The 12590-nt window shown below is 39.5% G+C and overlaps 1 protein-coding gene and 1 pseudogene across 1 annotated transcript; both read right to left on the bottom strand.

Moving 5' to 3' along the window:
- Window positions 1-621: 621 nt before the first annotated feature.
- LOC137708501 (uncharacterized) lies at window positions 622-1319 on the bottom strand. The gene has a single exon (XM_068447596.1). The coding sequence runs from the start codon at window positions 1188-1190 to the stop codon at window positions 801-803; it is 390 nt and encodes a 129-aa protein (XP_068303697.1). The 5' UTR covers window positions 1191-1319; the 3' UTR covers window positions 622-800.
- A 1457-nt stretch (window positions 1320-2776) lies between these two features.
- LOC137711335 (eukaryotic initiation factor 4A-13-like) lies at window positions 2777-9832 on the bottom strand (annotated as a pseudogene).
- Between the last annotated feature and the right edge of the window lie 2758 nt (window positions 9833-12590).

Raw genomic sequence — 12590 nt, 5'->3', positions numbered from 1 at the left:
CTTGGTCTTGTAAGGAGTCAACCAACTCAATGGCTAAAAATCATTCGCAATAGATATCGATGAGAATCTTGCATACAACCGGAGATATAACCTCATATTCATATTACACTCATGTGGCAGTCACGTCTTTCTCTAGAAACACTGAAACAGCCATGGATGACACTTAGAGCCCTTTGGAGTTGCTTCTCTATAAAACACTTCTGCTAATAAGTGCTAATACTAAAAGTACTTTTGATTATTAACAAATTATGTGAGACATAAGCACTTCTAAGTTTTCTGCCAAATAAAATCAAAAGCGTTTTTGCCTATCAAAAAGCGTTTTCGACACTGGTCAAGAAAGTGAACAATGATTTTTTAGCACCTATCAGATTGCAGGTTGCAAAGTAAAGCACACAACAAAAAGGCTAAATATGAAAGGTAAGGGAAAAAAATTAGAACATCCAGATTTACACGGTACATAAAACCTCACACCAGAACAGAGAATCAAACTCCTGAACCAATTTGAAGGTGAGAAATATCAATATCTCCAAACAAGTAGTCCACAAAGTACGCTCAGCGTACCTCAAAGCGTATAACTTTTAACGAGAACAATACGGATATTTATAAAAGGTGACAAATTGATTCAAAACCAGAAACAAGACCATCCAATTTACGATTCAGTTCAGTATATTAACTTGCACCAAACCCAAATCATGATTTTTTTTTTTTATATGATCACAACCATAAACTCAATTCAAGACTTAGAAATAGAACAAAAGCTAAATATTACCCACCAAAAAGCACTTATTAATCACTTTTAATCACCACCAGCCATAAAGCACTTGGGTGTACTTATCTTTAAGCCACCTGAAGCTTTTCCTGAACGAGCCCTTCATCTTCCCCTCCACAGAATACATCTTGTAGCTCGCAACCCTCTTCTTCCTCTGCAACTCCGGATCAGCCAGGATCCCCCAACTGGAAGGCGACCCAGAAATGCTTTTCCCTTTTTTCAGTTTAATCTCCCTGTTATTGTAGTTATAATTATGATTAGCCATCTGGGTTTGTGCATATGAAGTACTGTAGCTCCTCAGCTCATAGGAGGAAGTGGTGGGTGGCGGCCTCGTTGGGCGTCCATAGTAGTTTCCCACCTGCATATTATTCCCTCCGCCGCCGCCGTACGAAGACCTTGATCTGCTGTAGTCTTCTTCCATGGTGGCAGATAGAGCTTTCCAACCGTTTGATGGGTTTGGATTTGTGGCAGAGGAAGAAGAAAAGTAAGAGGAAAAGACTACAGAGAGATGTTTTGTTTGGATTTCATTTTTTTCAAACTTTTTTATTGGGTAAAAGCTGACCTTATGAGTAATTATAGATGGCGTGTTTCGCGGGGAATCATGTTGTCTGTCCACGACAATGTTTGTTAATATTATTTTTAAGAAAAAATAATGAAAAAAATTTGAAAATTTTGAATTTTAATAAAGAAAAACTAATTATTTTGAATTTTAATGATAAAGATAAAATAAAGGGGAAAGTAAATAGTATCATGATTGACTTTTTAGTGTAAAAATATGGTTTTTCGTTAAAATGAACAGTACTGTGAGTTTTTCGTTAAAACTCATTTTTAATAAAAAGATAAAAAATTATTAGAGTAAAAAATGTATTTAACGTTAAAAATAAATAGTACCCGAAATGTTTCATCAAGACTCTCTATTTTTTATCCGTTGACCAAGAAAAAGATGAATTTTATGCATAAAAGAATAAAGGCTTATTTTTTGAAATGTGCCTTACAACTCAATTTTATGCTATGAAGAAACTAATTTTGTTCTTATTTGTGATCGTCTGATCGAATGAATTTATATATTGTGCTCGTTGGACTGAATGAATTGAAAATAATAAAATTAACAGAAATATGTAAAAAGTAAAAATGAGTATGTGTGTAAAGCACCACTTTTTATGAATCCAAAAATTATTTCAAATTTGAATATGTTTCAACATGAAGTAATTTCCAAGGAAATATACACAAATAGAATAGTTGTTAATTTTTAATCAAAAACAGAATTTTGAGGAACGCTAAACACACAATAATAGAATGGATGAAATCATAAAATAATTGATGCGCAAGAGAAGGAAGAAATAGGTATGGGGTCAAGTTGCCTTCTTTAGTTGATTTCATTCCTGATTCTTCAAATAATCGGTTACACATTTGAATGTACAGCCCATATTTTATTTAAAATTTCATGTTTTTGTAATATACGGATAAATTAGAATACTTATCATACTCATCATTTATCCGTAAACATACAGTATTTAAGACACTAAACTTTCAATTCCCATTTTCCATTTTCACATATTTCATGTAATATGAGTTTGAAGCAAACCATTTTGTTAGTGCAAGGCCCCAGTTCACCTCGGAAGATGATCATCAAAGTGGTCACTAAAAACATTTATACAAATAGCCACATTATTTGTTGTAAGAGTTGTCAACAATTATTTGTTACGAGGGAACCTCATCAAAACTTTTTCCCTTTTATTCTTTTCCTCCTTTTAATTCACATCCATCCCCAAGTTTTCTTTTTCACAATGAGTTCAACCAAAAAACAAAGAACCTTATTCTTCTTTTGTCTTTAATTATGTTGACGAGTTCAACCCCTTTGCGTTTGGGTCATTTTGCTTGAGCAATGTCTGTATTTTCGTTGTTGTAAATGCACGAGGAGATATATCCGGTTGTAGATAAAGATCTCTCGTCATTGTCGGGCAAGGTCTCTGTTACGTTACAGCTTTCCTATTCACCCTTCACAACACAAACAAACAAATCTCAAAAGTCAAAACTGCATCAATCTGTCGAGAAGTTTCTATGACTCCAACGGAATATTCCATCTCAAGAACCAGACAAAACAGTTTAATGCTGCAAAACCGTCTTACATACTAAAATTACAAAAAACACGCAACAAAACTTTCGACCAAAAACTTTCAAGTCGTTTTTTCCACACCTGAAACGGGAATACCCCAGTTCCAAGTAAACCATGCTAAAGAATCGCCCCTAAACCTACAAGAAAATAAATACGGCTTTGAAATTTCAAAGCCAATTTACCAAAACCAATGCAAAACCTTATTTAGAGCAGATCAGAAACATTTGCCTGCAGCTCCTCAATGATAACATTATAAAACTTCTGGATATCAAACAACATCCTGTCGTCGTCCTTGGTGACGAAATTGATGGCAACACCCTTCCTCCCAACCTCCCACTATGACCAATACGATGGAGGTTTCTCCGCTTGTGTTGGAAGGTCGTAATTAATCACAAGGGAGACCGGCTGGACGTCAATACCACAGGCCAAGAGATCAGTGGTTATGAGCACACGAGAAGAACCACACCGAAACTCTCTCATGATAATATCTCTTGTGTTTTGGTCCATGTCCCCGTGGGTGGCAGAAACTGTGTGATCACGGCTGCGCGTCTTGTCTGTTAACCAATCAACTTTGCGCCTGGTGTTCACAAAGATGACACTCTGGGTAATTGCCAAGGTCTGATAAAGATCACAAAGTGTCTCCAGTTATAAAGTTTGATATTTCGGTTGTATTATTCATCTTCTGCTCCAATGGCAGATGGTTTAATATATACACATTACACACACGCATGCAATAAACAAATGCATGCAATAAACAAATGTTAATCAGGTGGCGTGCAAGCTGCCCATGCTGCAACATATCTGAGCTGGAACCATGTGGTAGCTGACAAGGAATATTGTACTGCAAGTGCAGTATTCCTTGTGTCCAGGTTAGTGCACTGCAAGCTGCACTCTCAACACTCCCCCTCAAGTTTGGAATGAATGTTGATTATTCCTAACTTGCAAAGCAAAGTCGTAAACTGGTGTAAGCTCAGTGGCTTTGTGAAGATGTCGGCTGGTTGTTTCATGGTTGAGATGTGAGATGTCTCGATCATTCCACTTTGAACCCTTTCTCGTACAAGATGGCAGTCAATTTCTATGTGTTTGGTTCTTTCGTGAAAGACCGGATTCGAAGCGATGTGAAGTGCCGCTTGATTATCACAATATAACTTGACTGGACGTTCATGTTTGATACCCAAGTCTTGTAGAACAGATTTCAACCAAGTGACTTCACAACAAGTTGCTGCCATTGAACGATACTCCGCCTCTGCACTAGAACGTGACACAGTATTTTGTTTCTTGCTTTTCCAGGAGATCAAGGATTCTCCAAGAAATACACAGTATCCGGTGGTAGAACGTCGTGTGTCTCGACATCTGGCCCAATCCGCATCACAAAAAGCATTCAATTGAATTGGACTTCTTGCAGAAAGAAAAATACCTTGCCCTGGTGTGTGCTTAACGTATCGTAAGACTCGCTGGGCTGCCTCCAAGTGTGGAGTTTGAGGCTTCTCCATAAATTGACTAAGAATATGGACAGCATACACCAAATCAGGGCGCGTGATTGTCAGGTAGATTAGTCTCCCAACAAGTCGTCGATAAGAGGAAGGATTAGTAACCCATTGTCCTTCATCCTTTCTGAGTGATAAGTTTTGCTCCATAGGAGAGGTGGCTGGTTTTGCGCCAAGATGACCTGCATCCTCAAGTATTTCAAGGGCATATTTTCGCTGTGAGAGGGTGATCCCCTTGCTAGAGCGAGCAATTTCAATGCCCAAGAAATATCTTAATTGGCCAAGGTCTTTCAACTTGAATTGCTTCATAAGAAAAGACTTGGTATCTTCAATTGCTTGTATGTTATTTCCTGCCAAGATAATATCATCAACATAGACAAGGAGGGCAGTGAATTTACCATCATGGTTTCGGACAAATAATGAATAATCTGCCTTGGATTGTTGATAACCGGCCTTTCTAAGAGCACAAGAGAGTTTGATAAACCATTGACGAGAGGCTTGCTTAAGCCCATACAAAGATTTATGAAGTTTACAAACTCGTGTCTCCCCCTTTCGTCCGAAACCAGGAGGCAAGGACATGTAGACATCTTCTTCAAGATCGCCATGGAGGAAAGCGTTATTAACATCAAGCTGGTGGAGGTGCCATTGTTGGACCGAGGCAACAGCAAGGAGTAGACGAACTGTAGTCAATTTTGCAACCGGAGCAAAGGTTTCTCGATAGTCTAAGCCTTCAATTTGGCTATAACCTTTGGCAACCAAACGTGCTTTATATCTCTCAATGGATCCATCGGATCGAAATTTGATTTTGTAAACCCATTTACATCCAACCGGCTTCTTGCCAGGGGGCAATGGTTGCAGAGACCATGTCCTATTCGCAGCAAGGGCTGCCAGTTCTTCTTCCATAGCGAAACGCCAGTGAGGGTCGCGTATAGCCTGTGAGAATGAGCTGGGTTCTATGGCAGCTGAAATGGAAGTGGTGAAAGCACGATGTCGAGCAGATAAACGATCGTATGTGAGGACATCAGACAAAGGATAAGGAGTACTTGGTACTTTGGTCAACGCCGAGTGAGATGAAGGGACGGACCGAGAAGGGAGGTTGATGTCGATGTGATATTGTTGAAGATAACCAGGAGCATGAGTGGGTCGTTTAAGACGAGGTGGTGAGGTGGAAAGAAAAGGAGATGAAACCGAAACAGGACTCACCGGCGAAGAAGAGGATGGATCGACGGAATCCTGCTCCAGTAGAGTGGACGGATGAATGATGGGATCATCATAGGCAGTATCTTGAGTATGTGGAAACACAAGTGGTGAAACTGCAGCAGAAGATGAAAAAGGGAACACATGTTCATGGAAAATAACATCACGGGAGATAGAGATTTTACCCGTGTGAAGGTCGTAAACTCGATATCCCTTTGTGCCATATGGATACCCAAGAAAAAGACACCGTGTGGCTCTTGCATCAAATTTTGTGGGACGATGGTGGTGGGTGGAAGAAAAACATAAGCAACCAAACACTCGCAAATGTGCATACGCTGGCTGTTTGTGGTGAAGTATTTCATAGGGTGATTTGCCTTGAAGAAGAGGAGTGGGAGTCCGATTTATGAGATAAGTGGCAGTGAGGATTGCATCACCCCAAAATTTCTTAGGAAGATGAGATTGAAAAAGTAAGGCTCTAGCAACATTGAGTAAGTGGCGGTGTTTGCGCTCTGCTACCCCGTTTTGTTGGGGAGTAGAGACACAACTTGTTTGATGGAGAATCCCCTTATCTGAAAAAAAATGGGTCATAGAAAATTCTGGACCGTTATCACTACGAAGAACCTTGACTCGTCTGGAAAATTGTGTTTCAACAAGGTGGATGAAATTGATGAGATAAGATCGTGCATCTGATTTGTGATTCATTAAATAAACCCATGTGCATCTTGAGAAATCATCCACAATAGTTAAGAAATATTGTGCCCCTGTGATAGTGGGAACATGGTAACCTCCCCAAATGTCAACATGAATTAACTCAAAAGGAGCCTTTGTGGTGATAGAACTCAAAGGAAAAGGAGCACGTGTTTGTTTGGCTAATGGACAGATCAAACAATCATCAATGCTACAAAAATTCAAATTTTTAATGCAAGTAGAGAGATGCTGTAAGGTCTTGTTGGAAAGATGGCCAAGGCGTTGATGCCAAAGCTGAGAAGAAGAAGAGGCAACAATTGACGCTGAATTGCACCTGGTTTTCATCACATTATCAAGGTAGTAGAGTCCTACTTGTTCAGTTCCCGTCCCAATCATCTTCCCCGATCGTTGGCCCTGAAGTAGACACATTTTATCAGTGAAGATGACAAAGCAAGATGAGGTATTAGTGAGTTTGCTGACAGAAATTAAATTCAGTTTAAATGATGGAACACAAAGCACGTTGTGAAGGGTGAGATCATTCGAGAGATGAACTGTGCCAATATGTGTGACATCGGCAAGTGCATGATTGGGTAAGTGCACTTGTCGATTGTATACCAGAACACTTGTGGTCATTAAGCTTGGTGAGCAGACCATGTGGTCTGTGGCGCCTGTATCGAAAATCCAGTCCCTTCCCTTATTGAGAGCAGAGGCACAAAAAACTCTACTTGACAAGTTATTCATAGTAGAGGTGGTACCGACATGATTAGGTGTGGAGTTGAATTGACTCTTATCAAGGAGTGCAAGCAGATTGTGATATTGCTCGGAAGAGTCAGTTGTCATGTCGGCAGGCAGTGTGCAGTGACTTTTCATGGCTTCACAGAGGACTTGTCGGTCTTCAGGCAGTGGGAGCCTCCTCAACACACGAACAGTGATCGATGACCAAACTTGAAGTCTGGCCCTTTGCTTGCTTCCACCGAACAGGAGGAATTTTGTTTCTTCCTATCTTTCTCCACCAGTTTACGGCGGCAGGAGCTGGGTTGTGGTGGAGATGGAGGAGTGCAGACAACTTCAGAAAGGACGAAGCATGGACGATGAAGAGCACTCAGATTTGATTGGAACTTCACAGGGTGGTTTAGACTACCCACAAGAATTTCATGGGGCTAACGGCAGCGACAAGGAGCGGAGAGCGTCTGGCTATAGAACTTCGTCTCGAGCTCCGTCGAGTGGTATGAACCACTTAAAAATTCATGGCAGCGACGGCTCTGCAAGGAGTAGCACGGACTGCACTTTTTCTTCTTGGCGCGGACGAACTTGCTGGGCAGAGAGGTCACGTAAGGCTGCTGTTGCAGATGGCGGTGCTACTCGTTCTGCAACGTCTTGAGTTGCAGATGCAAATGGAACATGTGCTGCTGGTTCTGGAACATCTTGAGGTACTGATGTAGATGGAACAGGTAAAGATGAAGGCGGAACAGGTATAGATCCAGGTGGAATATCTAGAGTTGCTGCTCGTTCAACGACTTGAGTTTGTGAAGGCGGTAACGGTGTAGGTATCGGGTTTTGTTGATCCAGTACTTGACCTTGGATGGAGTGTGCTGTGCGTGTCGTAGCCCAACTCGCAGTCTGTGATGCTGATAGACATGCACACGAGTTGCAGATGCAGATGCAGATACAGCAGCTGCTGCTGCTTATTGAGAGCAGATATGTTGCAGTGCACTGGTTGCTGCTCACGGTATAGCAGCTGAAGAGTGAAGGCAGAGCAGAGCAAAAGATTGCCTGTGCTCTGATACCATATAAAGTTTGATATTTCGGTTGTATTATTCATCTTCTGCTCCAATGGCAGATGGTTTAATATATACACATTACACACACGCATGCAATAAACAAATGCATGCAATAAACAAATGTTAATCAGGTGGCGTGCAAGCTGCCCATGCTGCAACATATCTGAGCTGGAACCATGTGGTAGCTGATAAGGAATATTGTACTGCAAGTGCAGTATTCCTTGTGTCCAGGTTAGTGCACTGCAAGCTGCACTCTCAACACCAGTTTCCAATCCTCTTTCTCAACATTGACATGAAACTGCTTGATACCTCGTCACGTTTCACCAAAATCCTTACAGGTTTGTTCAAGAATTTCCTAGTGATATCAAGGGCCTCTGGTGGCATTGTGGCAGAGAAAACCCCCACCTGGATTTTCGGTGGTAGCAGCTGGAAAATGTCATAGATCTGAAAACATGAAATGGGATTGTTAGTACAATCACCACTTAACCAAAATAGCACGCAAACTAAACGTAAATTTAATATTGAAAAATCACCAAACTCATTTTTTGTAGCAAGAAGTATCGGCACACAGAAGAAACAGAGAATACAAATGAAAAAGAAACTAAGGACCTCATCCTTGAAACCTCATGAAAGCATTTCATTTTCATCTGCTTCATCTAACACAAACATCTTAATGTAAGCAGGACGAAGAGACTGCCTTCGTAGCATGTCAAATACACGACCACGAGTGCCAACAACGACATGGACCCCACTGGACAGAATGCGTTGATCTTCACGAACACTGGTCCCACCAACCCAATCATGAACCTTGACACCTAGATAGTCACCCAGTGCTCTCATAACCTTTTCAATCTGTTGAGCAAGTTCGCGTGTGGGTGCAAGAACTAATGTCTGGCAATCAAGTAAGCCATAATCAAGCTGCTGCAAAGTCCCAGAGCAGAGTGTCGCTGTTTTTCCAGTTCCAGTTGTGCCTGTTGAATCACATCAAGTCCCTTGCAGAAAGGAACAATTCCCCCTTGCTGAATTGCAGAGGGGTTCTCAAAACCTTAAGAAAAAGTTTGGACCATCTATCAGCTTTCCATTCTACTACAAGGATGACTTGCATTCGTAGTATACACGTACCAACAACAAGCATATGAATATGTGTGTGTGTGTAAATAGAGAAGAGGCAGTGGTAAATGGTGTAGCATTTTACTTCAAGCAAAGGTAACACCATTCACTTCTCGCGTAAACAATCTTACAAGTCACAACCTAAAATATTAGACCAACTCTTCATTTTCCATATAAAAAAAATACTCGTACAATTACACACATAGCGACAAATCTCAATTGATGCAAAATGGAGTTATAAACTTGTATCTCCCTAACACGCTGAAAAACTAATATCACCTGATCTGGCAAGTCTAGCCAAAAATTTGCCAACAGGTTTTGAAAAGTACCATACTCGGAAACTCTTAATTTCCGAAGAAAACAAATGTAGCGTTGTTTGATTTACCATATGCATAGATGCCTCGAAGAAGGTTCGCCTGCAATCCCATAGCGCCAAAGCTATCATGAACTTCATCATACGATGTGAAAAACTCTTGCCAGTCACCTCCAAGTCTGGCCCCATCAATTCAACAAAACAAGAATAAATTTTATCATTGGCAACACAAAATATGTACCGTGTGAAAACACCGAATATAGGAATCAAAGAAGAGTACGAGAGAGTGGGGAAGGAAGCCTACAACTCACTCCTTTTAGCATCATACTGACGAGCATCAAATTGGGATCCTTCCGGTGCCACAGCAGCCATAATTGAAAATATCAACCACGAGACATCACGCTTCAATCGTAACGCATATTTCAGATTTAATCTCACTCAAATTATTCAGTAATCGCATTTAAGTGTTCCCATCATCTTAAAACTGAAAGCTGCATCCTTTCTCCAAATCAAACTTTTTATACAGGAACCTTCATTTCTTATGATTGGTTTTCCTGGGAATCTTGAAAAATCAAATTCAATACCAACAATAAAATGAGATCCCTTAATTAATCAGAAACCGCAATGTAAAGCAGTTCATACAATTTCTGCAAAAGTTTCCATCTTTTGGCGCAAAAGAAAAACCTAAATCAATAACAATCACATATGAATATACATCCAATCTATCCACTACGAATAAAAAAATGATATGCAAAAAGGTTGAGAAATTCAGCGAGAGCATGACTAAATTAGCTTATAAAAAGGAATTAAATACATAAAAACAGAGGGAACATGATAGCAGTTGGAAGTTGGACGAAGTGATGCGTTTTGATGACGGGGGTGTGCGATTGATTTAAGATTAAGGTTTTCCCAAACTCCTCGGATTTGTGTGTAATTCTGGTTGGTGGAGTTGAGGAGGAACGCGCCAATGCAGAAAGAAGAAGATGAAGACTAGAGACGGTGAAATAGCTGTACGTGAAGATTATTATGTGAGGGATCTTCGATGTATTAATATTTTTAATTTTCCGGTTTGGCCTTGTAGTTTCGTTATTGTCACTATTCTAAAAGTCCCCGCCTAGCGCCGCATAGGCCACCGCTTTGATTAATGCCTAGGCATTTAAAAATTAAGAAAGAGCCCTAGACGTGCTGAGGCGACCGCCTTGACTGCCTAGGCACTCACCTAGCCCACCCTGACCCACCTACATACCTGCCTAGGTTGCAACTCACTTAGATAGAAAATTGATAACTTTCTTTTTGCATTTTATTGTTTCCAATAAATTGTAAGAGACTTATTAAACACTTAAATAAACACACATTATATGTTTGCTCCCTATGTTTTCATATGTTCCAATACTTCATAATATATATATGTCATTCTATTTTCTAGTTTACGATGAAATTATATATATTTTAAGTATAAACACACACTTATTTACACGAAATACAATAGATTTACTTAAATCCATCTAGTCCGCCTAGGCGTCTGCCTAGCCACCTAGGCGCTAGGCCCCAGCCCGCCGCCCGACTAAAGCCTAGCGTCTTTTAGAACATTGCTTATTGTTGTCCAATTATGCATATTATGATGTTGTCCGTAGTTGGTTGCCGTGTCTAATCCTCGCTTTATTATTTTCTTTCTTAAACTTCATTTTTATCTTCTTTTTTTTTAATACAAACACTATTCTACTTTAAATTAATTTAAATTTTCCAAAGAAATTTTGACTTAGATGCATGAGAAGCACATTTTAATCTAACTAGTGTAGTTGCACTCAAGTATGTTACATAATTAGAAAGACTTAAAATAGTGCAATTACGACATGTCACTCATTCTCTGGACTCCCCGTCATTTGAATACTCTTACCCCCTCTATCTTTTTCATCTTTTTCATCTTTTTCGGGGGAGTAGAGAGTTCTTGGACACCAAATCCAATGTTTTGTGGCCATGTATGAAGTCGTGCATTTTTCTTTAAAAGGAGGTGGTACTAAGTCTATCGTATTTGTGAGTATTGGGCTCAAATTTGATAGTTGTTGAGTATTGGGCTGAAGAGAAGTGCAAGAAAAAGCGCAAATGGGTTGATTTCCTGATTATTTCTTTTTGGCCCAAAGCTCCTACAATTATTTTTTGTTTTGTTTTTAGTTAACAGTTGTGTGATACAACGGTATTCAAACGAATGTGGGACTTGTACACTACTAACACCATATAATTAAGTATCAAACTCGTTTAAATGAGTCGAACATGAAACTTTCCATTTGTAGATGAAGAAGATAATTACTAGACCATAGGACTAGTAGTTGTTTGAACAATACAAGAACCACATATTGAAGAATTGATAAACCTACTGACAACAAAAAAAAAAATTGATAAACCTAAATGTGACTCATATTAAATAGTTCCACTTACGTCTGAGATCATCGAAACCTTTTGTGATAAATCTCTCACTTGTTGTGTTGTGCAGGTCATTAGATGCAAATTGAACGACAATATAAGTAGGGTTAGTAGGGGACGATGGCTGAGTATATGAAATCTTGACTTATATAATATTAGAGTGAATTGATTGATCAATTGAGCCAGCTGGATCTTTACCTTGGCTTGCCTAGATTACCATTTTTAATGCTTTGTTTTGCTTTCGTCCATAAAAAATCGATGTGAAACTAGCTACATGTGTGGTCCACAATGTAGTGGTTCCACATTAAGGGGTGTGGTAGAAACAAGAATCTCATAATATAATAGAATTGAAAATTTTGGCTAATTCAAGTGGTTCCACTTTGAATACCACTGAGATTATTTTGATAAAATTTCACGCCTACTGTTGTGTGTGAGGTAAGATGCAAGTTGACAGATAGTAAGTGTCTGACAAAAAGATTATATTCCACTTAATGGATCTTGACTAATACTATTATTCTTTATTCTATTGAGCGTGGGGCTTAAACTAGGACTAAATATAATTAGGTATGAAACTCTCGATCGTCCTTATAAATCGAAACTAAGACTCGGTGCCGTTGTACTAGTAGCAGTGTGCCATAAACATCTAAACTGTCTTTGATTTATATCGCCAGTCTTCCTATCTAAAAGAAAAGATGATTTGAGTTCGGCA

The sequence above is a fragment of the Pyrus communis genome, chromosome 1 (genome assembly GCF_963583255.1).
Source record: "Pyrus communis chromosome 1, drPyrComm1.1, whole genome shotgun sequence".
NCBI classification, from domain to species: Eukaryota; Viridiplantae; Streptophyta; class Magnoliopsida; order Rosales; family Rosaceae; genus Pyrus; species Pyrus communis.
Note: the sequence above shows the minus strand (reverse complement) of the source record. Positions and strands in the feature narration are given on the sequence as shown.